This window comes from Cynara cardunculus (assembly GCF_001531365.2).
Source record: "Cynara cardunculus var. scolymus isolate 2C chromosome LG 9, CcrdV1, whole genome shotgun sequence".
NCBI classification, from domain to species: Eukaryota; Viridiplantae; Streptophyta; class Magnoliopsida; order Asterales; family Asteraceae; genus Cynara; species Cynara cardunculus.
In genome coordinates, this window is record NC_037536.1 from 15,613,318 (window position 1) to 15,640,738 (window position 27,421).

Below are 27,421 nucleotides of genomic sequence, written 5' to 3' on the forward strand. Positions count from 1 at the left end.
CCAAGTTGAAGAAATCAGATTCAAGAAATACCCAATTGCAAAAGTAGGGTAAACATGGAATCGATCTGAGGAAAGTTGAAGAAGTCAGATTCAAGAAATACCCAACTGCAAAAGTAGGGTAAACATGGAATCGGTTTGTCCTCAGGTGAAGATACGAGAAAAAGGGTTTTTGACATTCGGTTCAAGTTTTTGATTTGTATGTTGAGGTTTTCTTTTTGGATGAGTTTACGTGAAACAATTTATGTATTCAAACAATGAATTTTGAGTTCTTTATGTCGAGAAAGAAGACATGAAAATAATAAAGGATAAAAAGACAGTTTTGCCCTCATGTGCAATGCACGAGATGCTAGTTAACAAAGACTTTAGACATTTGTTGGGTGGAGGCACCAAATTCGTAACAAATTGCAAAACATGATGACCATTAGCATAATAAATGAAGTGCAGGGGCTCAATCCTAAATTTTACTTGACCACATGGACCAAATCTGTAATTTAGGGCCGTTTAGCCACAATTATCGGGTAAGTGCTTACCGACAAGAGTCACTATCTTCGTTTATTCAGATAACATTCTCGGCCAACAAGATGGATTGTTAGTAAAAGTCTTTTACTTAGTTGGGTTTTCTCAAATACAATATTGTTTTGTTGGTTTTTTATTAAGTCATGTATAAATAAAGTTGTCTGTGTGAATAAGTGACTGAATAAGGTCTGAATCCCATTAAACTAACAAACATATTGTCTTATCAGATAAGATTTTCGGTACTTGTCAAACTCATTTAGTTGAGTAACTGACAACCCATAGACACTTGCTCGATAATCTGGTAAACGGCCCGATACTCTAAAAATTATTTATAAGAAAATTACATTAATACGTATAGGCTAAAAATCGTATGAGAATGAGAGTTAAAATAAGAAATAAAAAAAAATATCTAGACGATTGATCACCTTTAATCTCAAAATACAAATCGTGATTGATACATAGATTTAATCCGATGCATTTCGATACATTTCAACAACCAACCCAATATGTATATATTTATACGTTACAAGGTTATAAACCATAAAATTTTCCCCAATATTCTCAAACCCGAAAAACTGAAGTCGACGGTTTGGCTTTACTAGGGTTTTGCATGAACAGCAGCTGAAAGAGATCAAGCATGATTGGGAGGAGGTTTATTTCATTTTTGAGGCGCAACCCTCTTCCTTCTAGGTATTACTTTGACGAATTTGTAATGTTCAATTGCAATTCATATGGAAATTGATAAAATGGTGGTTTGATTTGTTATTTTGTCAGCGGCAGCAGCTCGGCCAAAGTGGGGGTGGAGGAGGAAGCAAAACCGAAAGCATGGGGCCGGAGAATTGTTTCTGGCGGGTTGATTTGTGTCACCGGTGGGGTTGCTTTAAGCGCGCTTGATGACCTTGTCATTTATCATGGTTGTAGCAGGTAATCACTCGTGATGATTGACTCGTTTTCTTCTATTTAAGGAGCTACAAGATGGATTAGGATTTGAAACGAGTTATTTATATAGCTTCATGATTTATATGGAATTTTAATTGTTTGACAGAAAATTATGAACTAGTACAGAAGATGGATTAGAATAATGGGTGTCAGTTTATGATGAGATCCATATCATATTTGTGTTGGGAAATTGAAAATCATGAATCAGAAGGCGGATAAATTTATGGAAAGGAGAGAATGTCAGAATGCTATTTTTGCCTCCTAGAGCTGGTGTCTTATTTGATGGGAATGTTGTACATAAGACTGATTTGTATATGTTTTGGGTGTTGCATGCTGTTTTTGATTATTTTAGATGTGATAAATAGCTCTTTTGGGAAGTTTCAATAGAATGCAAATGACATAAACCAGCACGTACAAAAATGTTGTAGTTTCCTCCCCCTGTGAAAAACAGAATTCATTGCTGAACCATTCACTCATCTCATGATACTTTTCTAGGGCACCAGTGCACCATTAGTGGCTCGTAGCCTTTGCTTCTCAACTATGAAACTGTATCTTGATTGACAGATGTTCACTGTGATGTTGGGTGGAAATGCCGTCCACCAACAATGAAGATTTTGCACCTCTATTTGATCATTAAGCATAAAAAGCATTTATGATTCCCATCTACGTTCTCTCTTGCACACTTGTCTGCCCTCTCTAGTACGATTGTTATCCTTCTCTCTGGGAGTTGTTACTAAATAGGTAGAAGTAGAACCCAGAGGAGTCCAAACTTGTTAAAGGCTCAAGGCGCACTTAGGCGCAAAGGGGTCCCGGTGCCTAGGCACGAGGAGCAGGCGTGAGGCGCGGGGCTCAGGAATGCGAGGCGCATCTTATCAGTATATATATATATATATATATATATATATATATATATAGATATAGATATAGACACACACTCACACACACAGTTACACACAACAAGTGAACAAATCTCCAATTCAGCAACCAATAGAACTTCGATAGAGGCAGAAGGGTTTGAAGCTCTAAGGACTTGGTATTTAATATTAGGGTTTGACTTATGTCATCTATTTAATAACACTTTTTTTTTTTAAATCTAGGAGATGAGAAGACGAGAATACTTATTTAATCTTAGGGTTTAACCAGGTATTAATAACTCCTTATGAGGCGCACCTAGGCCCACAAGGCGCCTCAGCTAAGATGCAGTGCCTTAGTAAGCCTCGACTGAAAAAAGCCCAAGACCTTGAGCCTTATGAGCCTCAGAGTCTAGGCGCGCTTTTAACAACTATGGAGGAGTCTTATCTCATTTTTGTAGTCGGCAAAACAGTTTATCCTTGACGTTGTCCCTTTGGTTTTTCTATATGTTTAACAAGTGCCCATATGGTTGAAGAATATGATTTATTGTTTCCATGATTTAATTAAGGCTTGCAAAAACGGTGACTAACAGATACTTGGGATTCTTTAAATTTGGAACGGAACACTTAGATTGTTTACAATAGAAGAGACAAAGGAAACACCTATGACACTCTACTTAGTATTAGGAACAAATTAGCTATAAATTGGATAATGTCCATCTCCCAGAAAAAAAGATTTAAGGGAAAAAGTCCTAAGTGATCTGTATGATCAATCTAACAAGTTTGTTTATGTGATGTATGCTTCACAACATAACTAATTGATTTTTCTATCCAATGCAACTTTGGTCATGGAAAAATCCTGCTGTTTGAAAGTCACGTGGTTGAATTATATTACTTGATTCCATAGCGTTCATGCTACTTGGGATTAAGAAAATGTCATTCTGAATTGGAAGAGCAATGTAGATAGTTTCTTCGTCAAGTAATGAAATTGTTATTTGGCATGTGACCGCCTTTGTAAATTAAATTATTTTGCTGGAAGAAGGATGGATAGGAAGATCATGATGAAACATCACTGAGATAGCATTGGCTAATGCAATTTGGGTTGACCTCACTTGGCAGTTTTCTATGTTTTGCCTCTGTTGTCTTGTGGAAAATAGGTTTCTGGTCGTTTTGGTGGTGTGTTGTAAGGTAGATCATGTATCATCTAGACTTGCAAATAATCTTTGTGGTTCCAATCACAAGTACAACTGAGAGATATAGGATTCATAATTAAGCCTAGTTGCAGTACATGCATGGGATAAAATTTCACCTTCTAACTTACCGATCCTAATAACTCCCACAGTTTTGTTTATAAATGTTCATGAAATTTCTAAGATTTCCAAGTATGGATAGTAATATATTTTTGTGTGCATGGTATTGTCTTTTACCCTTCTATTTTGTTTGCATCATTGTTCTATGGTTTTTAACAGTGTTTTGAGGGAAGAGGGGTTGTTGCCTGATATCAAATTATAAAATGTGTAATTTGTAGAAAAGACTGCAAAAGCCAATTGCATAAGGAAGTGTCTGTTTATCTTTGTAGCTACTAGTTACATAATTCTTGCACAAGTTCAGCTGTTGTTGCTTTAACTTTTTTTAGCAAAGCCATGGAGAAAGCGAGCAAGAACCAGGCGGTTATAGATGCAATTGGGGAGCCAATTGCTAGAGGTCCTTGGTACAATGCATCACTTGCAGTGACTCACAAAAGGCATTCTGTCTCTTGCACTTTTCCTGTTTCTGGGCCCCAAGGCACCGGAATCTTTCAACTAAGGGCTGTTCGCAGCGGAGGTAGGAATCATTTCCGTTATACCAATATCTACGTAAATCATCATGTTTTTTTGCGACACTACAGTGAGCTTTAAACATTTAAATGGTTCCCAGATGTTCAGAGGTAGTAAATTGATGATTATACTTCGGGGTGTTCGCTGCGACCGCACCGCATGTGCGGTTTGAGCATTTTCCCAAACCGCAAACCTCATCGCGTGTATCTCAAACCGCAAAAAACCGCACCACATTTCGCGGTTTGTACATAACGCACTTTTCACCTACAATTCAATCATTGTAAGATTAAGACTTTATTATAAAATCAATGATAATGTGAGTCCAAACAAATAAAAAGTTCAAATACATTCGATTTCCAAATAAATATTACATAATTAAAAATAGCCTAAGAAAACTAAAAATATTACATAATTAAAAAGAGTCTAAGAAACCTAAAAATACTACATAATTAAAAATGTTCTAAAAAACTAAAAATATTACATAAATTCGCTTGATTGTTATATATAATTTAATTTAAATATATATATAATGTGCTGGGCAGTTTGAACCGTGGTTTGATAACTCAAAACTGCAAACCGCACCGCATAGTGCGGTTTGGTAAAAAAATGCAAACCTCAAACCACACCGCGGAAGTTCTAAACCTCGCTTTGGGTTGTGGTGTGGGAAGTTTGGATGAACACCCCTAAATATCCTTATGCCTCCAGTATGCAGTATTACTACTATTATTAGTCCTTTTTACTTTTTTTCTCTCTCAACTCTCCTAAACTCATTTTCTTGCTTTTATTGCGTTTCTTTTTCCTTCTTATCAAACTTTTGGAAGAATTTCATTTCACAATCGTTTTCTCATAATCTTTTTACAAGCCGGGGTATTATCTGAAACAACCTCTCTACTCCCTGGGTTGGATGTAAGATTTGTGCACGTCCTACCCTTTCTAGACCCTACTTCATGTGGGATTTTCTGGGTTTGTTTGATTTACCATACAATTACGACAAATATAAAATAGTCTCCCGGAGAAATATGCTCTTGATCCATGTTAGGTATATATATATATTTACCCTTTTTACTCTAAGGTCCTTTTCTTTTTTCTGTTAAGTCTACCGATGTTGCAATTACATATTGCACACAAGGCCCGGTTTAACAAAACTAGGGTTCGGTTGTGACCTTGTGGGTTGTAACCCAAATTAGAAATCAACTAAAATCATTTTTTAAACTTTTACAGGTCAATCGAACCCAAATAAGTTTTTAACGTCGGTTGGGCTGGTTAAAGATTAGGTTTGACAGTTGGTTCAAACGAGTTAAAGAGTCCTACATGACATTCATTTTTTTAGCTTATTGATTTATCTAAACCTTATTTTTTTAGCTTATTGATTTATCTAAACATTATTTTTGTAGCTTATTGATTTACTAAACCTTATTTTTTTAGCTTATTGATTTATATATAGGGGGCGAATCATATAGAAACCCTCCAAAAGTCAGAAACTTGTGAAAAGTGAGACAACACATGCGCACATGCAGTGTTCAATTGTTCATACAATGTTGTTTCATATATGAAACATGAAGGAATGTCTTGCTTATGGAAAAAACACCAAAATACGTTCGTACATGGAACACACACTCATATTGTACACAAGAACAAAACATGGAAAGAACATGGATCATAGCTTAAAATCAAACTCATTGGATGGTTTTGGTTGATTTCCATGGGTTTGGTTTTCACATGTGTTGTTTCATCTATGAAATTGGAAATTGGTTTTCATGGATTCTAACTTTTAGACAGTTTCTATATGATTTGCAGGATATACATATATACATATATAATATGTATATTCTCCAAGAAACAATGCTCATTTCTATGGCTACCCTGTTTAGCCTAATATGTAGAACCCACTCGGTTGAAGTCACATGTTGTTTTTGTGTAAAAATGCTACACACATTTGTAGAATTACAAGTTGACCCTAGAATGTCATAAACTTGGACATAAACACACAAGCACTCACCAAAGGGACTTTGGCCTAGCGGTATGTGAGTCATTGGCCTTCTAGGAGGTCAAGGGTTCAAACCTCACTAAAGGTGAGGAGGGTGTGTGAGTTTATTTGTTCTATTTGCCGTATATAAATATTATTCCCTTAAAAAAAAAAAAAAAAACACACACACACACACAAGCACTCCAAATATGTATATATAGTAATTAATCTTCTGAAATACTCAGCTTGAATCAGTTCTCTTACTCTAGAATTGGAAATGCATATTTATTTGGAAATTGTCTCTTTTACTCAAGTTGCTCATCTCTATACATGTATTATTGCTCTCACTAAAGTAATCCGCTATATCGTTTTCTTTAAAATTTCAAATGATCTGTCTAAGAAAACAATAAATTTTCCCTAGAAACACATTATATCTAAAAATCTCTATATATAACATATTTCGTATCTTAACACCGTGTTCTTGAATTTGGGAAGAAAAGAAAAGAAAGGAAAGGGGGAAGGAATGGAAAGGAATTAGCATTTTTTATTTGTGTTTTTGAAAGAGAAGAAAAGGGTGAAGGAATGGAAAAGAAACAATTTTTCATGTTTTTTGAACCGGGGAGATAGGAAAAGTAAGATATTGTTTTTACAAATATACCTTTTATATGGTGTTAAATTGATGGGTAGTTTTGTACTTTTACTAAATTCCACGGATTGTCTTTTCTTTCCTTCCCACATTTGGGAGGAAACTTATCATTTATTTTCGCTCTTATTCCCTTCCTTTCTGTCCTAAAAAGTTTAAAGAGCACACGTTTTTTTCCCTCCGTTTCCTTTCCTTCCCTTCGTAAAGGAGGTTTCGAGAATACAGCGTTAGAAGTCTAGGAAAGAAACTCTTTCATCTATTGGCCTTACATCTAATGTTGGCGATAATGTGTAAACAGAAGAGAGCTGGCTTTCATTTTTCCGGCCACGTGATTGGGAAATCTTAATAATGGAAGCTCTCCTACATGTTCCTGAAAACGAAGAAAAGAATAGAACATTCAGAATCCGCATCTCGGATGACATATCTCCACCCGCATGCCAGCCATGCATCACCGGCTGCACCAGAAGTCAAGAACCAGATATTCCTGAAAAGACACATGCTCAAACCAGCTAGTATTGCTGAATTTTACCATTTTCCAGTTTCACACATAATGCTGAAAGGAAGCAGGTATTCAGGTGCTTATCTTAATAAAGATTTTGCTTTTGAAGCATTTGTTTACACATTTTATATAATTGATGATGATGTTCTTGAGTTGGCCAAACTCGAATCAACCTTCAGAAATCTGTTGGTTGTAGTTGTTCGGCTTTGGCCAACGTTTGTGGTCGTTATCTGCTAGAGGGCTATTGCCATTTTATTGTTTTTTTGGTTCAATGTCTTGATAGATTATGCTCTATATGATATTGTTGTAGACTTGTAGCATACATTGAATTTATGACCCGTGACAAATATTCGTTATTTTTTGTTGCATTTATATATGGAAAATACTTACGCATACTCCTCACATTTGGTGAGGTACTTTGAACTCTTAAACCTATTGGGAGGTTGGGCCCTTCTGTAACCAGGTGCTACTGGGCCAATGACCATTTGGTATACTTACCTTATCTTTTGTAAACTTTATCTTACATACGTCTCTCTTTCGCATATTTTTCACAAGATGGGTGTTTTCACATAAACAACTGGTCCACTCTTGGAGCAGAGGTCAAGTCTGCATATATCTTACATGTCTCAGACCCCACCTCTGGATGACATATACCAAGGGGTTGTTTGGTTGGTTTTCTATTAAGTCATGTGTGGATTAATCTGTCTGTATAGATTGATAAAATTTTTGTTTGGGGGATTTTTTCATGGATAAGAGCGTGTTTTTTAAATTGGGAAATGCGGGTTTGGAAAAATCTTGATTTTCGGCGTAAAGGTCTCCCTCCTGAAAGCTTATTGAATAAGTCACTTTCTATATAATTAAGCCATTACCAAATAGTATTGTATAACTGACTGAATACGTTATAAGTCCCATTAACTTTATTAAGCTGCTAACAAATTGATCCTAAGCTTGTTTTTGGTTTTGTTTGTATCTGGATAAAGTTGGCCATATATGTGAAAACTTGTTCATATTGTTTTGTGTTCATGTCTTTGCAAAATAGGAGTATCCATTTGTCATTGGCTACATTTGCATGATGGATGAAGTGTAGGAGGTGTCTTAAGAACTAACGTTGTTGATTCAGTCAGCACGGCTAACTCGGTCAGTAACTCAGTCAACTAGTTTACCTAAAGACTAATTTTACGGATGATGCTGACTGAACACTTACCTAGTCAACATTATTATCTCTCTTACTGGGTCAAGACAAGATGCCAAATGTACTTTATCTGAAAGCAATTACTATAAAACGTTTGGTAAACAACCATTTTCAATCAATGTTTATTGAGACCGAACCTTTTATATTATTATCATTTACCCAATTTGTGTTGGTAAACGACTCCTAAAATTGGACTCCTGTAAGCGAATATAGAATCCTTTGCACAATTATTGGCTTCTGGTTCAAAAGTGGTCAAACACACTTTTGTGACCGTCGAAGAAGACGAGTTAGTCATGGACCAAGTTCGATGAACTAGTTGTGGGGCTCGTATCGGATTACAATTCCTATCCAACGGTCCATGATATCGGTACTTTATTCTTGGTTTGGTGCAAAAGTGGTCAAAACACTCTTTAATGATCATCTCAACCCAACCAATCTATCGTTCGCTACGGACCACTTGGGTAGGCTCCCTTGTATTTGGAATCGTTTGTGGACACTCTTTTATGACCGTTCGGAAAGTAGACTTGCAATAAGTTGTAGGATTCACCAAAGGGTCGTTGGTCCAACAGTATCCAGATTACCAGTAGAGTCCAACCTTTCAAGAGGTAAGGGGTTTAAATTGTGTATAAATATTATTGTATTTAAATATTATATGAAGTCAGTCTTGAAATATAATTTGAGAAATTAATAAAAATAATCATTTTCAGGCTTTATATTCATTTCTTAGTCATTTTCTCTCCCCAAATTTCAACAATATCACTACCTCTGCAAGTGACATTTTCTTAATTTACGAAAGGGTCAAAATGTAAAAATAAATCTAAACATGGTCTGCAAATGCAGAAGACGTAAATTAGATAAAGGTCAACAAATAGCTTGCTGAAATGTTGGGAGTGATTTACATATTTGGTCTATGTACTTGTAGACCATATTCAATTTTTTTAACACTTTGACCCCTCAACTAGGTGTGCTCAAAAACTCGATCAACCTAACGTAGCCCAACATGAAATAACTCAACCTGAAGCAACCCGATGTTTAATTGAGTTGTAAAATTTTCAAACCGTAGGTATTGAGTTTTATTATTTGAACCTAACTCAACCCAAAGAAACCGATATCCTTGTATTTCTTAGATATAATATGATTGTTGAATTTCTATTAATATATATCACTATCATGTACCCTCTTCATATACATGTATTTTCAATCTATTCTCCATTTCTATATAACTAATTCGTATATATGTTCAATAACTGTGAACATATATATGTAAATTGAGAAAATTAATTACATGTGATATACGTAAGATTAATAAGTATGAATAAGTTGTATCAAATGGTTGATGATCAAAAATAAATGATGAGTATAGAAATAACTTATTCATGGTTAGAATAATATTTTAATGTACCAAATCAACCAATCCGTACAGTTTGAGTTGGGTTGGGTTGTACTTTGGTTTTGGTTGAGTTGTATTAAGATTTTTCAAATTATAAACATTAAGTTGTATTGTTCAAATGTCTTCAACCCGATCAATCTAATCCATAAGTACCCATACTATTAAGAAGTCGAGGATTAAATACTTGTGAAAGTAGTTTTAAAATATTAAGAGGGAAATGGATAAAAAATTAATTAAAATGGTGAAAATGAATATTTAAATGAATTAAAAAGTGGCGAGACAAGTACGTATGGGTGGTTGTTGAGTAAGGCGTGGAAACATAGAATGATACAGAAAAAGGCTTCAGAGGAGTATCTGGTGGGTAATAATGGAGTGGGATTTTGTCTGCTTAGTAGGCCCCACACTTCAAACATTATTTATTTATGTGCTTTTTTATTTTTAATTATATTATTAAATATTTTGTAAATTTATTATTTTGACACTGTTTGAAAAAAATCATAATGCATTAAACCTCATTAATGAAAACAATTAAGATAATATATTTTTGATTTAATGTTAAATTTTATTAAAGATATATGATATTCTCTATTATGTCAGTTTAATTGGTGCGACAATAAAAGCTCATAAATCTAAAATCTCTGTAGTTGTTGGAGATATTTTAAGGGTACTTGCATGACAAAGTAACGTATTTCAACTTGATTTTTATTTTTGGTAATGTGCTTTTAAAACTTCTATTTCGGTACTCAAGATAGGAATCAAGTTAAAGTATGTTATTTTTTTCATGTAATTTGTCATGTTTTTAGTAGTTACTCGATAAATTAGCCATGTTTGCTAGATTTTGGTTGATAAACTTCGTATTATGCTCTCTTTTTCTTCTTTTCTTGAATGGCGTTCGTATTTTTTTTTCATTAATACGAAATAGGAAGCTGGTGGTGATTTAAGAGTAGACTGATGACCATTTACTTGAATGTTTATCTGATATGACCCACACAACCTTATTGATAAAATTCTAATCCATCAAAACAGCATTGTATGCAACAAGTTTCCCCATCATTTTTACTTACCAAGTAAGAGAAGACTCTTGGTCCTTAACGTTTCTCTTATCGAGTAAGATTTTTGATTCTTGTCATGTTTATACAGTAAGATAAGTGACCCGATAAGTGCTTACCGGATAAGTATTTGATAAACGATCTTTAAATGCATACTTATATATAATAAGACGGTTTCTCTAGATTAAGGAACACACTGGTAACCATTCATTTGGTAGGTATGCATGCATATGTGCATACAAGTAATTAAAGTTATTTATTGGTTATGCACGTATGCATGTCAAACAAACCATTCACATGTACATATCATTCAGATGAACAGTTACAAATATATTCTTTGTTTTTTTATTTTCTTACGATTATCCTTTGAATCTGACTCTACTTATTAATATCATTTGTACACGTATCTATACGAAGACATCCTTATATATATATATATAGAGAGAGAGAGAGAGAGAGTTTGTTTCAAATACAACTTATCGCATTTGTACAACCAATGCAACCCAATAAATTGAGATAATTATGGAAATGATGAGAGTTCATTTATTATGATTTGAATATTTATGAAAGATGAATATGATTCATTAATTATGATCAATACTTTATATTATGAAACAATCAAAACTTATATAAAATCACATATTAATCAAATGAAATGAATGATTGAGATTGGGTTGTATTGGTTGTAGAAATGTCAAAGGTTGTATAATAACCAATCTATATATATATAAATAAAGAAATGTGTGTCAATTATTACTATTAATAGAAAGAAGGGAAGTACAAGTGTTTCTTTCCCTTTATAAATAAAGAATAGAATGAACAGTCGTGGTCGTCGGCTGGCAAACTTTCCCCCCCACCACCGGACACCAACTACACCGTCAATATCACCACCCAATATCTTTTTCCAATTGACCTTTTTGACCCTAAACATTTTTTACCTATAAAAATAAATATTAAAAATTTATTTAAAATAGTCATTTCTAAGTTTTTAATTTATATCTTAACTATTTCTCTGTAGCAACTTTTCAACTTTCAAAGTAGTTATCAGAAGGCATTTGGTCTTGCGGTATGTGAGTCTTTGACCTCTTGAAAGTCAAGAGTTCAAATCTCACAAAAGATGATGAAGGTATATGAGTTTATTTGTTCTATTTGTCGTATATAAATATTATATACTAAAAAAAGAACTTTTAGAGTAGTCAGTGTAAAAAAAGGTTTTTGAACATAGTCTATAAGTGTAGGGACTAAGTCTGTAAATTAATCTCTGCGACTTGCTTATCTAATTTACAGATTTGGTCCTTATGCTTAAGTATCATGTTCAAAAACTTCTTCTTTTTTTACATTGTCACCTTTCGGTAAATTGAAGAGATGTCAATTACAGAGATTGTGATATTTTTCGAATGTGGAAAGAGATGAAAACACGAAGATTGAAAAAAATATATTGTTTGCAGAAGAATATAAAAAATGTGTATTGCTGAATACAAAATAAATATGATTAGAAATTATTTAAAAAAGACTGTATATGTTTTAAACAGTAAAACTTATTACTTCATCTGTTTTAAAATTAATGTACATAATAAAAAAGACATAGTTTTACTGGATTTAAATGTTGAAACATGGTGAATATATTGTGGATACAATGTAAATAACCTTAAGAAATTTTTTACTAAGGTATTCGCGGTTCTCAAAGGTTTCACAAGGTTTATATGGTTTTCACAGGCAGTAATTTCGGTTTAGTTTTACTGATTTAAATGTTGTTCACAAGTTAATATATTTAAAACGTGTTTACAATTTGTTCAAAATTTATAATAATATTTGTAAGAAAATGTTCATAATGTGGTCATCGTCTGTATGTTCAATTATTTGTGTGTGTGTGTGTGTGTTGTGGGGGAGATGAGGAAAAAATAGAAGAAAGAAAAGAGGAAAGATGGGAGCTAGAGTATGTGTTTGTGGACCGATAAAATTTATTCTTTAGTAGAGGTTATTTCAAATGTTTGATTTAATGATAAAGGGCAAATAGGTCATTTTTATATGTAAGTTAATTTTATGATAATTAATGAGATGTTACAATTTTTTTTTATGTGTAAGCTACTTTTATGGTATTTAATAATGTTCATAAGAATGTGTTCATAACCATAAGTATTCATTAGAATGTGGTCATTGCCATAAGACGTTCATAATCATATGGTGCTCATAGGTGTTTAATAAGATTTTTTTTATAGGTGTTCATATGTTATGATCTTTTCCACAAATACCTTTGTTCTAGAATGTTCACCAATGTTTATTTTTGATTAAATTTTCATTTATTACGCATATGTCATGATCTAATCCATAGATTTCAAGGATTACAGATTAAGATTGGTTCACATAGTTAACACAAATTATGAGGTAGGATTTTGGGGGGGGGGGTTTCAAATTCAAACGCAATTTTCATCGTAAACGTGAGGATTATCTCAGCCCTCCATTTTATTTGATCAAACAGTTCATATTAAATATAGTTTTTAATTAAAATTATTAATTAAGGTGATCAGGGGTGAAAAAGATATTTAATTTCAATCGACGCCTATTTTTTTGACTTTTTATTTTATTTTTAATTAAAAAAATCTACTTACTTAAAAGTTCAATGGATATTACATAACAACATATACTCAGTTATGCCATATTCATATATGAATAAACTAGCATCTTTGTTAGTCTAAAAAGATATACGGCCTTAAATTAGTCTCCGATTAAATTCATGATCTTTTGACATATAAAAATAAAAACTGCTTCATACTTATCAGAAGGTTATACATTTAATTAAAATCTAATCTGAAATTATATACCTAAATATCGCTTTTTGTCTTGATAATAGGATGGACTGGTGGGGGTACTGATACCGATAAATCTGGTTTATAGATCATATTCAGTTCTGTTTTGCATTGTCAAGTAGTAAATTCTCAGAAAAAATATTGATTTGTTATCGGTATATTTTTATTTGTGATTTTGACATAACAGATTATATGTTTCCTAAACAAAATTTTCAGATTTTGAGGGGCAAAACAATATTTTTAGTATTTTTCAGTACCATCTTGATTTAATAGTGAATAACCAAATTACAAAGAGCAATTAGCATGGAAAAGTAACGTACTTTAATTTGATTCCTATTTTGGGTAACGTATTTTCAAAACTTTCATTTTGGTATCGAAGATGTAAAGTTCTAAATACTTAAGTACCCGGGTAATCGGTTGAAAACTAATTTCATATTAAAAAAGACTAATTTTAGATTTAAAAAAATCCACGGTCATTAATCACGTCAGCAAATAATACTAAGTTGTATACCACTCGTCATATCAGCATGATAACCAGTTAATGATTCAATCAGTTATCTAGACACTTAAATGTTTAAATTTTCATTTCAGGTACCAAAATAAAAGTTTTAAAAATACGTTACCTGAAATAAAAATCAAATCAAAGTACGTTAATTTTTCATATTATATATCCAATTACAACATTTGGTGACTTTTTAATCGTTTTTACTAGAAACATTTTTGTAATTCTTTTTTAATATTTTATTTAAATTTTAAAGGAACATTAAAAAATAAAAAATAAAGAATAATTTTAATAATGCCACGTGGCAGGGGGAGTTTCAAAGAAGTCGCAGACATAGAGCCCTGAGGAGCTTTACTGGACCCCACATCTTGTCGGCTTGTCGTTTGGATTCTTTGTCATTGTTTTCTCTTCAATTTCTCTTTTCTTCACGATATTTTGACTACCAAACATTTTGTGCCTCTATTTCTATTTTTTACCCTTTACATTTAAAATATTCCACAATCACCCCTTATGTTTGTTTCATTTTAAGTTTTTGGCACAATACCCCCTTTTAAGTTTACAAGGTTCAATAACTGTGTTTTTCTTTTCTATTTTTGGCAATTAATTATGTCTCCGTTTGTGAAACGCCAGATAGACGATCTCAAATTGCTTGAAGAAATATGTATCACAATGCAAAATTCGAAAAATATTAAATCAGTATCATACTGTAGTAAATATTCTTAAAATTTTAACATAAATTGTATTGATAAGTATTCTGCTTGGGACATGTGACATCATAAATGTTCACTCTGTCAGAGGCTCAAGATATATAACTGCTTAAAACATCCACTTACTGATTTTATGTGTAAATTATGGATAATACACTTGATGTTTGCTTGAAAGTAAATAAAAGGGTATTTGTCAAACTGATCAAATCTCCGAACACATGTTGCTGAAAACGTTTCTTGGTTTCAATTTCAGAATGAACTAGTTTTCTTTATGTTGTTATATCTGATACGATAATGCAATTACAAGGTTAAATCATTTTTTAGGGTCTTTATCAACCTAAAGCATAGAAAAACCATGACTAAGGAGCTGCTTACTAAACGCTTACCCGATAGGTGCTTACTGAACAATTTTCCTCACCGGACGAACATGGCAAGACCCAAGAATCTTACCTGGTAAGAGCAATGATAAGGACAGAGAGTTTTACCCGCTAAGTGAGGCTGACGGTTCTTAGCCGGGTAATCGCTTACTAGATATATTGTTGCATACGATACCATTTTGATATACTACAATCTTACCCAAAAATTAAATTATAGTGTTGACTTCTAATAGTAAGCACTTACCGAGTAAGAATTTAGGTAAACAGCCCCTAAATCTCGAACGATTTGTTTTTAAGACCGTTTTAAATAAGAGTTACGAGTCAAACCCCCCCCCCCCCCCCCCCCCCCCCCCCAAATTCTCCCTTGAGTATCAAAATGCTTTCATTCTAGCTTCTTCTTTTTCTTTTATAATAAAAGACCGATAAATTGAATAAAAAAAATGGGTAAATTGCATGAAAAAGTAACATACTTTAACTTGATTCCTATTTTGACAACATACTTTCAGTACCTCCATTGTGGTAACTAAGTTGTAAAGTTTTAAACATTTAAGTACTCGGGTAACTGGTTGAAGCATTAACCAGTTATCATGCTAATGTGGTATCCAACTCAGTAGAACTTCAAATCTTAGGTACCAAAATGAAAGTTCTGAAAATACATTACCTAAAAATAAAAATCAAGTTAAAATACATTACTTTTTCATACAATTTATCAAAATAAAAAATAAAAAAAATACATGTGAATAATTTATTAAAAAAGAAAAAGGGAAAAGGTATTCTGAAAGTTGTTTTAACTTGGAATTTACCCAAAAAAGTGTAATTTAGATTCTTGTTTTTTCTTTAATTTGTTTCTGGGTGCATAGGATTCTATGAGCAGCAAAACCCTAATAAAAGAAAACCTTTGCTTTTATGAAAGCAACTTTCACAGAAAGAAATACAACAAGCTCTCAAAAAGCCAGCTGAATTGTGTTGTACCCAATCATACTTGTTCAGCACAAATGCTTCTACTTTTCAACAAGATTTCTGAGGCATAACAAACAGTCATAATTACTCTTGTTTTTATGGGTAATCCACGAGGGTTTTCTTTTTCTTTAAAGAAATTGGCTGAACCATTCAGCTTTATCGTTACTATTCAATGTCTGTGTATGACTGAATGGTTAAGAAAAACTAACGGTGATGGATTTCCTTTTTCTATTAAATGGTGGGGACAGAGTCTTTTAATACAAATGGAAACAGAGAAGTGTGTGTGTGTGTGTTTGGGTGGGGACAAAGTTAGGAGAAATTGATGATGGATTTGTGAGGCGCACAAAGCCGACACGTGGGTCCCACCCTCCACCACCCCCAACCCCCCTCCTCCTTCATTTCCGATGTTTTCTTTGGCACCAAGATCACTTCCCCCTTCTTTCTCTAGAGAAAAAGCTTCAATCTTGATTTCTAATTCCCAACTTTCTTGAAAAAAGGAAATGGATGTTACTCTTGGGTTATCAGGTAATTCTCTCGCCGCCGCCGGCGGCGGCGGTGGTGGTGGCGATGGTGGTGGAGTGCCGTCTGGTGGGTCAACCACTGGGAGGTCAATCTTGACAGTTTCACAGGAAGACAACAAGAATACAGCCTTGGTTATGTCTACTGAAGTTTCTTCATCTTACCCAATTCTTGATGAAAATTTAGATCATCTTGAGTTGGGTCTTGGGTTGAGTATTGGTGGTGGTGGTGGTTTGAAGTCAAAGACGGTGGTGGCAGCGGCGGCGGCGGCGGTGGCGGTGGCAGCTCCTTGTTGGAGTCAGTATGCCAGAATCTTGACAGCTAAAGATTTCCATTCTTTGGTTTCTAAACCTAATTCTTGTTCCTCATCTTCTTCTGGTACCAAAAGAACTGCCACTGATTCTGTTTCTCCTCCAAATGGGTATGCAATTTTTCCATTTTTTTTCATTGATTTTGGATTGTACCCATAATACCCTTTTGGGTTTCTTGCATAGTAGTAGTGTTCTTGATTTGTTTCTAAAGACTTTCTGGATTTCTCTGGGGTGATTTAGTAATATACCATATTGTTAGACCACAGCCTTGTCAACTTGATCTTGTTTGTTGGAACCCTATACTTTGGGCTGTTTGGTTATAGAGAACGGCTTAATTTGTCTGTATAGATTGAAGTAGACCGAGAAGATTGTTGTTCGGGAGGGTTCCTCATAGAGGGGTGGAAAAAGACTTATTAAGCCTCTACCAAACAGTCATATATAGCTGACCGACGAAAAGCTGTAAGTCCCATTAAGCTCATCAAACTGCTAACAAACAGACCCTTGATCCAACCACATTCCCAAATGGGGGTTTTACTCGGTGTTTGAATCTTGAAGAATCATATTCTTAAGATTGAATTGGTAATGGAACCTTTTATTATCTTCATAATGAATGGAATGGAATGATTCAATGTTGTAATATCTTTTATGGAACATATCAGGTCTGCCTACATCTTACCCCGAACCAGATATATTAGTTTCGTTTGGTTTTTTCTAGTGATACTGATTTGTGTTATAAAATTGTGTAATTGAAGCGTTGTTGGATGGCCTCCGGTAAGCAAAGCTCACCGGATGCCGAGTTTGGCCAACCAAACCAAATCGCCAGGCGAAGAACTCGTCTCAATAGCAGAACAAAACAAGAAAAACAATCGAACGAATGGAGGCAAGGGTTATTGTAACGAGAGAAAAGGGGTTTCCGTCAAGAAATATCAGTCCGTGAAAGTGAACATGGATGGAACTCTAATTGGACGGAAAGTCGATCTCAATGCTTACAGTTCCTACGAGATGTTGGCACAAACCTTAGAAGAAATGTTTTGGCAAAGACGTAAGATCGTCATTTTACATTGTTATTTAGCTTATCTGCAAGTTTTACCAAACATGACTAGTTTATCAGCTAACAACTAGCTTATCAACTAAACATATGTTTGGTTTGTTCTCCAAATGTTTAGGGTCGAGCACAGAAGCGACGGGTTCTTCAAGATTGTTAGACGGAACATCCGAGTTTATTCTCACTTATCAAGACAAAGACGGAGATTGTATGCTTGTCGGAGATGTTCCTTGGCAGTACGGTTTCTTATCTCTCATTTCTTAAAAAATAATCGGCAAATTGCATCAAAATGCAACCTATTTCGCTCTTATGTTACCCGAAATAGGAATTTGATCAAATTATGCTGCATTTTCATGAATTCTCAGATGTAAACCAGATACCTTAATGTTTGAGATGTCACATCTGATGTACAAAAATGAAGGTTTTGAAAGTACGTTTGCCAAAATAGGAATCATCCCAAAAGTCCGTTGCTTTTCATGCAATTTGCCCAAAATTTTAAACCACAATTTCTTATCTTTCGACATCTAATCTGGTTTTCTGATTTCAGGATGTTTCTTAGTTCGGTAAAGAGGCTTAGGATCATGAGAAATTCCGAGTCTAACGAGCTTTCAAGAAAACAAAGATCGAAACCGAACTGATGCTGCTTAATGATATACATATATAAACTACGTTTTTTTGTGGTTCGATGAAGTCAACCAATTTCTTCTTGGTCAAAGGGTAAAAAGGAGAGAAATCGGTTGATCGATGCGTTTGGTTTTCTGGGTGGTTTTAAAAATCCTACAATTTTCGTGACAACAGGGTCTCGGGTTGAGACCCGGTTTTCGGTTTTGTCTAGATGCTTATTGCTATAAGCATCTAGTGATTGGGGGAAGCATATTTAGTAAGGTTACACAATGCATGCATCACTGATAAATTTGAGTTCTATGATATTGTAATTATGGATTTACTCTCGAATGAATTAGGGGTTTTTAAGATTGTGTTATATGTTGGTGTTATTGGTACTTCAGTTCTTTCACAGTAGTGATGGCCAAAAACCGGTCCCGGTCCTCCGACGGTCCCGGGCCGGGTTTGGCCATCACCATTTCACAATATGCTACAAAGATCATTTAAATGAACATCAAAAACCACAAGGTATTGGAGAAATTGAATGTACAAGCCCAACCTGGAAAAGCCCAAAACAAATGAGCCCGAAGCCCAGTTTGGGTGGGCCGGACCTAAGTTTTTTGGGGAAGCTTGAGTCTATGTTCGGCCCAAAAGCCCGACATGGGAAAAGCTGGTTAAGTCTGGAAAAGCCTGGTTAACCTGGCTTAAAAGCCTGACTGGACACTTTTTTCAACCCCAAAGCCTGGTCAAACCTGAAAAACAAGGACCCTTTTTTTTCCACAGAGAATGGGTTTGGTAAGAAGTCCGGGCCTTGTGCATCTCTAGCAATGTGTATTTGTGTAACTATTCGAACTTAACTGCATATCTGCAATCAAAATGTAGTTAATGAAATGCTATGTTTGGCAAACTAGGTTATGAAGTTAACTGTTGGATGAAAAACTAGTTGTTAGCTGAAAAACTAATTACATTTGATAAAATATAAAGGGCATAACTGAAAAAAGTGGAAAAAGAACCCCAATAAGCCATCTGAAGCAACCTTTGGAAAGACTAGCTTATGGCTTAATAGATAAGACCTTTTTAATGAACTCAAAAAATAAGATAACTTATGACTGCCAAACAAAAACCATTTAGGTATATAATATTAAATAAGATTTTAAATAATTTCATGACCTCATGACCAATTAAAACGAAAAATGGCTTCGTGGTCATTTAAAAGTCATGAATTTAATTAAAATCTCATTTAAGGTTATATATCTGTAAAACGTTAAAAATGCTGAGAACAAACATGTTATAAAAATGGATTCATTGATTATTGAATAGAACAATGTTTGTACAATTCAAGAAACTTACAAATGACATATCCAATAATTTCCCAGCATTGTTGGAAAAATTACATACAAATCTTCAAATCTCACAAACCGAAACCGTAAGATAACCGAAGAACGTAAAAAGGGCGGTGGTGGCCCTTTCGAAATACTCAAAGGCTCAACCCTAGCCATTACTAATATCCGGCTATAAACCCTATAAATTACCAATTATTGTTATTCTCTATTAGGAAAATATGTACTACTTTGTCTGTCTTATGTATTCGTATAGGGCTAAAATGACCTTCTGACAGTTCTTTTTTATAATGTTTCACAATTTAACAGATTTAAGGACGCATCTGCCTAACAGAATATGCCTCAGAATCTGCCAGAAAGTCATGCATTTAATAAGAATCTGTCAGAAGGTTATTTGACCTTCTGACAGTTTCCTTGAATGTTTCACAATCTAACAGATTTATGAACGCATCTATCTAACAGAATAATGCCTCAAAATCTATCAAAAAGTCGTGCATTTAAGAAATATATGTCAAAAGGTTATTAACCTTCCGACAGTTTTCTTAAATGTTTCACAATTTGACAAATTTAAGAACATATCTACCTGACAGAATAATGCCTCAGAATCTGTTAGAAAGTTATGCATTTAAAAAACAATATGTCAGAAGGTTATTCTGCTAAATAACCAAAGGAATGATTATGTGCCCAAAATGAAAGCATGAATCTCGGCCCAACTAGAAACAGTGTAAAGGGTACCGGAAAGACCACTCCAACAAGGACATCCGCCTTCGATTAACTCTCTTTGTTTCTTGACCAAACCGGAAAATAATGGGACGAAAGAAAACCCGAACAAACCTGCAAGTCTCGTTAGATTAGCACTTGGAGAGATTACGACACCTATATCGGCTTTCAACAGGCAAAGCAAGTCTTCCACAGAACCTCCGATGTATACAGACAAGTTCCTGCCATTGTTGCTTGACATCTTGCAGATTTCGTTGAAAGTTTGAAGCTTTTCGGTGGGATTTTGGACCCGTTTCAAGATCTCTCCGGTTGATATAGATTCATCGAAGAGTAGCTCGTTTGAATGGACATTGGGAAATCCCGAAGCTGTTGAATATAAATCGATCTAATCAGTATGCAAATGTCGTGAATCTAATAGCTATGCAAAAGATCATTAAGGGTGTATTTGGTATCCAAGCAGAACATAACAAAACAAGGCAATACCAATTGTTCAGTGTTTGATAAGACAGAACAAATAAAATGACCAATTTACCCTAATGAGTTGTTTATATCTTTTATATATTTTACCGTAATGTGCCTCTAGTGTCACTAAGAGAATCATCTTTATGGGACGCCAAACATGTCTAAAATACCGTAATAGACTGCTTTATAGGACCAAACAATTGTGCATCCTATGTAAAGATGTTATAATAAGTTAATAGGAAGTGTTTTTTTAGGACACTTATAAAATAAATCATTCTATTAGTATTTTTATAGGACATTATTTGAAAATGTGTCTTATAGAAACAAGTGTCGTATATGTAAAATAAGCTGCTAAGACACTTTATTTCAAAACTATCTTAAAAAAACTAGTTAGGATGCCGAAAATCATGAATAAAGCATGCATAGTTGGTTCCTGGGTTCTCAAAATATTTACGGTTCTGATTTGAACTTGCCCCATGCATTTATCAGAATAAAATATAAGCACGGTTGAGCAAAAACGCACCTGAACGGAAGGCAGACCTGATGAGATCACCGGACCAACAATATGAAAGTATATGAACATCGATTGCAATGTCTTTGCTCTTTTCAATCTCTCTAAAGAACTCTAGACAACCATCTTGGAAAACAAGGTGTTCCCCCGCCCACTTAATCTCATCCATATGCAATCCTTTCAAAACACCGGAGTTCGCCACTCTCAAATTTGCCGCCTTCTCCAGCTCGGACAGCTGCCCGAGTGCGTTGCAAAGACTTTCGAAGTTGAATTGTGTGACTGCACGATAAAAAGATAAAACATAATTTTAAGATTCTATCGAGGACCTTTCAAAAATAGAATCAAACTACTGAGGAATGTATAATCCAGTATAGCAGGTTCAAATGAGAACTGTAAATATTTTGAGAAGGTAAGAACCAACTATTCATGATGAATATCACGATAGATATTCATTAATATTTTAGGGTTATTCGTCACGAATAACTCATGACATAGTTTGTCCCCATGTGTTCAAAATATTTATGATTCTCATTTGAACTTTCTTAGTTAGTCCTAATCACAAATATATGTGGATTCAGTTCTGGAGCCAACCATTTATGAATTATTCATGAATAATGAATATTTTAGGGCTATTCTTATTCATCATGAATAACTTATAAATAGTTGGTACCAGGTGTTCAAAACATTTACGGTTCTCATTTGAGCTTTCTCCGCCAATTCTACTCACAAATATATGTGGATTCAGCTCTCGAGCCAACTATTTTAAGAATTATCCATGATGAATATCATGAATAATGAAAATCATGATACTCGTAATATTTTTAGGGTTATTTATCATGAATAACTCATGAAATAGTTGGTTCCCATTTTCTCACTTGAACTTTCTCTACGAGTCCTAATCACAAAATATATGTGTATATAAGAGAGAGAGAGAGAGAGAGAGAATCGGATTCATACGAGAATGGTACCAAAATAAGAAAACGGTCGAATCACATGTGATTTTACACTAAAATCACGTATAAAATCAAATGTGATTCACACGAGATTTCCCAAGTCCCGGCCAAAGCCGCCTGCACACCCTTTTTTGACCGTTAATGTAAAATCACATGTGATTGTGTACGTAATTTAGCCATTTTTCTTATTTTCTTATTTAGGTACCATTCTCATATGAACCTACCTCTCTCTATCTCTATATATACATATATATGGAGTGAGCCCTGGAACTACACGAATCAGAAAGTGCTAGAAAACCGCTACCACAATATACCTCTGTCACTAAGCATGATGCTATCAATACACTGTTCATATTCTTCAACATACTGGCCATGAAGACTGCTCCAAATATCCCGAAGATCATCCGAGGACGCTCCATCATCGAGGGATTCATATCCATTCAACTTTATAGCTTTTGATGATTTTATGATAGCGATATCAGCCAAAAGGGCACATGAATCAACGGCACTGCAAGTCATGTCAAAACCGCTAAATATAACAAAATTGTGTTCATCGCTGCCATGAGCTCTATATAAGGGTACAATAGTATTCTGGATGATCGGCTGAGCTGAAAAAAATTCTACTTGAAGCTTCATGGCTTTCTGATAGATGTTTTCCACAAACTGAAGCTCTTCACCAGTCAAACACACTGTCAATTTATCCAACAAATCTTCAATCTGGGACGCTGAATCCTAAAATTGGAGCAAATATAATATAAGATGCCGGATTTCTTGATTGATCATGGGTGCGTTTGGTACACGACGAGACTGAACAGGACGGATTAGACATGCAAGAGTAGGATAGGCTGGTGAAAGAATTGTGGAAGGTTTTGGGGGTTTTAATTTGACAAGGGTAGTTTAGTAATTTGCCAATCTTGTCCCATCTCCAAAAAAAAATTATGAAAACTTTGGGTGTTTGGGTCAACTTATGACTAATACATGGGGACCTAAAGATAAAAATCCACAGAGGCCCTAAACATAACAGCCAGAAAAATCCGCAGATCCCTAAGAAGAGCCTGTCTGTTCGCAGCTTAATGAGCTTAATAGGACTCACGGCTTATTAGGTAAGCTATACTTGATTGTTTGGTACCGGCTTAATGATATAGAAAGTGGCTTATTCAGTAAGCTTTAGGGGGGAGCTTTATATAGAAAGCCAAGTTTTTCCAAACCCGCCCCCCTCCCAATTAAAAAACACGCTCCTTCCATCTATGAAAAACCCTCCCACATAAAATCTTCTCAACATATACAGACAAATTAATTCACACAGACAACTTTATCCGTACAATACTTAATGGAAAACCAACCAAACAACCCCTGAGATAGGCTGGTGAAAGAATTGTAGAAGGTTTTATGGTTTTAATTTGACATGGGTAGTTTAGTAATTTACCAATCTTGTCTCATCTCCCTAAAGTTTTTATGGTAACTGTGGGTGTTTGGGCCAGCTTATGCTCATTGACTAATCAGCTGGGGCCTTAAAGATAACAGCGAGGAAAATCCACAGTGGCCCTGAAAAGATTTAAGAGCTTGTTTGTTAGCAGCTTAATGATCTTAATAGGACACTCAGCTTATTCGGCCAGCTATATATGACTGTTTGGTAATGGCTTAATGATATAGAAAGTGGTTTATTCAGTAAGCTTCTAGGAGGCAACTTTATGCAAAAAGCCAAGTTTTTCCAAACCTATCCCTCCTAATTAAAAAAAAAGACACTTCTTCCATCTATGGAAAAAAAAACCATTTCAAACAAAAACCTTCTCAATCTATATAGACAGATTAATCCACACAGACAGCTTTATCCATACATGACTTAATGGAAAACCAACCAAACATCCCCTTAAAACTGATACCTAATGGGAGAAACCCTGAGGCCTAACCTTTATTTGCATGTTTAGCTGACACGTCTACGTTAATTTTGTTCCACCTATTTTGATGGGACAAAAAGAATGCATTTTGTCCCACTCAGTGTTGTCTTGTCCCAGTCTAATATTGCACCAAACATGGGACAACAAGTTTTTGTTCTATTCTGTTATGTTTTGTCCTGTCCCATGTACCAGACGCACCCCAACTATCCCCGATTTCCATGAATAATCAGACAAACCTCGTATTTTTGAGAAGCGAGACTATCAATCCACTTTTTGTAGAGATGAATGTTTTCATCTGGTTCGAGAACTGCTTGTATCTCCTTACTCAAAAACGATTGAATCCTCATGGAAGGGGACATAGCAGCAAGTGCATACGCGCTAAACTTAGTTTTCTCGAAAGGAGTTGCAACCTTACCCGGAAATCTCTCGCCAACTGCTTTACCGGAGGCCGTTGCCAGCAAGAAATCCGTACATTTGACCATTGCACGATCTGAAATGTTCCCTGCTGGAAGTTCAAATCCCCATTCCTGCATTTATAAGTATTAAGCAAACCGACAATTTTAATTGGAAACTCAAATATTGCATTTTTGGATAGAGTATGAGGTACGCGGAAAACAAACAAAGGGGAATTATCAATCCCAAGAACCAAGAATGATTTGTTCGATTATGATCTATTCTCCAACTTTACATGTGTGAGATATGTGGAACCACATCAGACTACTCTCCAAAAGAGCCTTTCAGGCTTCTGGTTCGATATTATAAATAGAAGAATGGTCCAAGTTTAGCCGATGTGGGACTCTTAACAGTCACAAGCCCCTCCAACGGAAGCTACACAGGCACAAATTGTCCCAAAATGTCGAGAGGAGACTAGACGAGTACAGATCCCTAGTGTAGGATCCCTAGTGGGACTCTAACACACCCCATCAACAAAGGCTAGACAGGCACAATTTGTCCAAGAATGTCGAGAGTGGGATAGACGAATACAGATTGCCCAGCCCCATAGCACTTAAAGTGGTAGACCTTGGCGTTGATACCGTGTGAGAATATGTGGAACCCAATTTGAATACTATACAAAAGAGCTGGCGTGGGACTCCAACACGTCTAGCTGATGTGGGAATCTAACACGCCCCTACAACAGAGGCTAGATAGCCAGTCAGACACATATTGTCCCAACGTGTCGAGAGGGGCTAGACGAGTATAGATTTCCCTAGTGGAACTCCTAAACACCCCTCCACTGAAGGCTAAACAAGCACAAATTGCCCCAGAGTGTCGAGAGTGGGCTAGACGAGTACATATTGCTCCAGGTCCCTAAAGTGGTAGACCTCGACTCCAGTACCATGTAAGAATATGTGGAACCTCATTAGAATACTCTCCAAAAGATCCCTCGAGGAGACAAGAGAGATTCCAAACATATATAGAGGATAAATGGTCCAAATCTAGCCAATGTGGGACTCTCTAACAACATGATTTAGCTGTTAGCATCCCGGATATATCTATCGGCAAAATGACTTTTGAGGAGGATTGGACCATCGATGCAGACTCGAATATTACTTAATTTATGGTGGTGACTGTAATGATCCCTGACGGTAGGATTCATCTTATCTGCAAGTTTCAACTTCCCAAAAAGAATATATAATTCAATTGGGAATTTGCGACCGAAATATTAATATTTATCACATCCGATATTGTAGTCTGAAATATAACACACTCATTGTAAGATCCCACATTGTTAGGGCCTAGATAGCTCCTCTATCAAATGCGTTCTAAAACCGTGAGTTCAGGTGTGAACAAAGCGGACAATATCTGTATAGTTGGCCTAAGATTTGTGTGGATTGTAAGATCTAGAACTAAGGTTGCCTTATAAGGGATTGGATACATAACTTTATCAGAAGCGTTTTAAAACCGTGAATCCAAGTACGGATAAAGCAGGCAATATCTGCTACGGTTGATCTCGGATGTTACAAAGGGAATTGGGGAGCTTACTTGGACGATCAATCGAAACATTGCCATCTTCTTCAACACCCGTTTTCTAACTTTACGAATTACAGCCTTATCATCATCATCATCTGAGCATTCTTCAGCCATCTCAAACCTAAAAACCCCCAAATTCAAAACAATTAAATACACATATAAAGAGCAACATCAAGGATTTCGATAAATAATTTATAAACAGGAATCAGTTGCCATAATAAAAGACGGACAGAGAGAGAACTTACGCCTCAGCAGAAGCTTGAAGAAAACGAAGATCCTGAGAGATACAATGAAGGAAAGAAGCAGAATCCAATTTCCCAGATGCTAGTGATAATATATAAGGAGTATAAATAGCAAATATCGATTCATTTCTCGATTTCTTCCATAAACTTTTCGCGATCCCTCCTTCATCTCTAATCGCTAAACCCCCCATCTCAAAAATTGAAAGATTTTAGGTCAAGAAACTTGATTTTTCTTAATTCAAAATTGAAAGAATTGTATAAAACCCCACAACAAATAACACCTCCCTTAAATCCAACTGACTAATTGGGGCCGAGATACATTCAAATTCAACAGAGATGGCTTCCAATCCACGATTGGCTCAACCTTTCACACAAAATTCATGAGTTGCATTTATAATTTTGTGGGGAAATTGATTAGGTCTCCGGAGAAGAAAAAAGTGGATGAAGGGCCGATGAGTGGGTCAAGTGCCGACATGGAGGACTCGTGAAATTGAGGTAGTCGTCGTCGTTGTTAATGAGGAAACATTGAAGTCAATGATTTTGACTTTTGAACGAGAATTAGCCGTCACCTCCGACCGACGACGGGATGGGTTCGTCCGTACGACTTGTTTAATGGGCCCAATTCTGAAAT

The 27,421-nt window shown here is 35.2% G+C and overlaps 2 protein-coding genes and 1 pseudogene across 7 annotated transcripts; 2 read left to right on the forward strand and 1 right to left on the reverse strand.

Moving 5' to 3' along the window:
• Nucleotides 1–1,069: 1,069 nt before the first annotated feature.
• On the forward strand, nucleotides 1,070–7,623 carry LOC112517626. Of its 3 annotated transcripts, none has more exons than XM_025124977.1 (4): nucleotides 1,070–1,206; nucleotides 1,291–1,440; nucleotides 3,943–4,130; nucleotides 7,034–7,623. In XM_025124977.1, the coding sequence occupies exons 1-4, from the start codon at nucleotides 1,154–1,156 to the stop codon at nucleotides 7,243–7,245; spliced, it is 603 nt and encodes a 200-aa protein (XP_024980745.1). In that variant the 5' UTR covers nucleotides 1,070–1,153; the 3' UTR covers nucleotides 7,246–7,623. The 3 variants fall into 3 exon arrangements, with proteins under 3 accessions (XP_024980745.1, XP_024980743.1, XP_024980746.1); XM_025124975.1 differs by having other exon boundaries at nucleotides 1,073–1,206; nucleotides 7,031–7,623; XM_025124978.1 differs by having other exon boundaries at nucleotides 1,073–1,206; nucleotides 1,297–1,440; nucleotides 7,031–7,623.
• Nucleotides 7,624–16,715: 9,092 nt separating this feature from the next.
• Nucleotides 16,716–19,072, forward strand: LOC112518528 (annotated as a pseudogene).
• A 923-nt stretch (nucleotides 19,073–19,995) lies between these two features.
• LOC112517667 (bifunctional TH2 protein, mitochondrial-like) lies at nucleotides 19,996–27,271 on the reverse strand. 4 transcript variants are annotated; one of them, XM_025125040.1, is made up of 7 exons: nucleotides 26,794–27,271; nucleotides 26,561–26,669; nucleotides 24,814–25,104; nucleotides 22,994–23,411; nucleotides 21,739–22,005; nucleotides 20,952–21,119; nucleotides 19,996–20,867 (listed from the first exon to the last, which is right to left on the reverse strand). In XM_025125040.1, the coding sequence occupies exons 1-7, from the start codon at nucleotides 26,979–26,981 to the stop codon at nucleotides 20,710–20,712; spliced, it is 1,599 nt and encodes a 532-aa protein (XP_024980808.1). In that variant the 5' UTR covers nucleotides 26,982–27,271; the 3' UTR covers nucleotides 19,996–20,709. The 4 variants fall into 4 exon arrangements, with proteins under 4 accessions (XP_024980808.1, XP_024980810.1, XP_024980809.1 ...); XM_025125042.1 differs by having other exon boundaries at nucleotides 19,996–21,119; nucleotides 22,994–23,368; nucleotides 24,993–25,104; XM_025125041.1 differs by having other exon boundaries at nucleotides 19,996–21,119; nucleotides 24,988–25,104.
• Nucleotides 27,272–27,421: the final 150 nt, after the last annotated feature.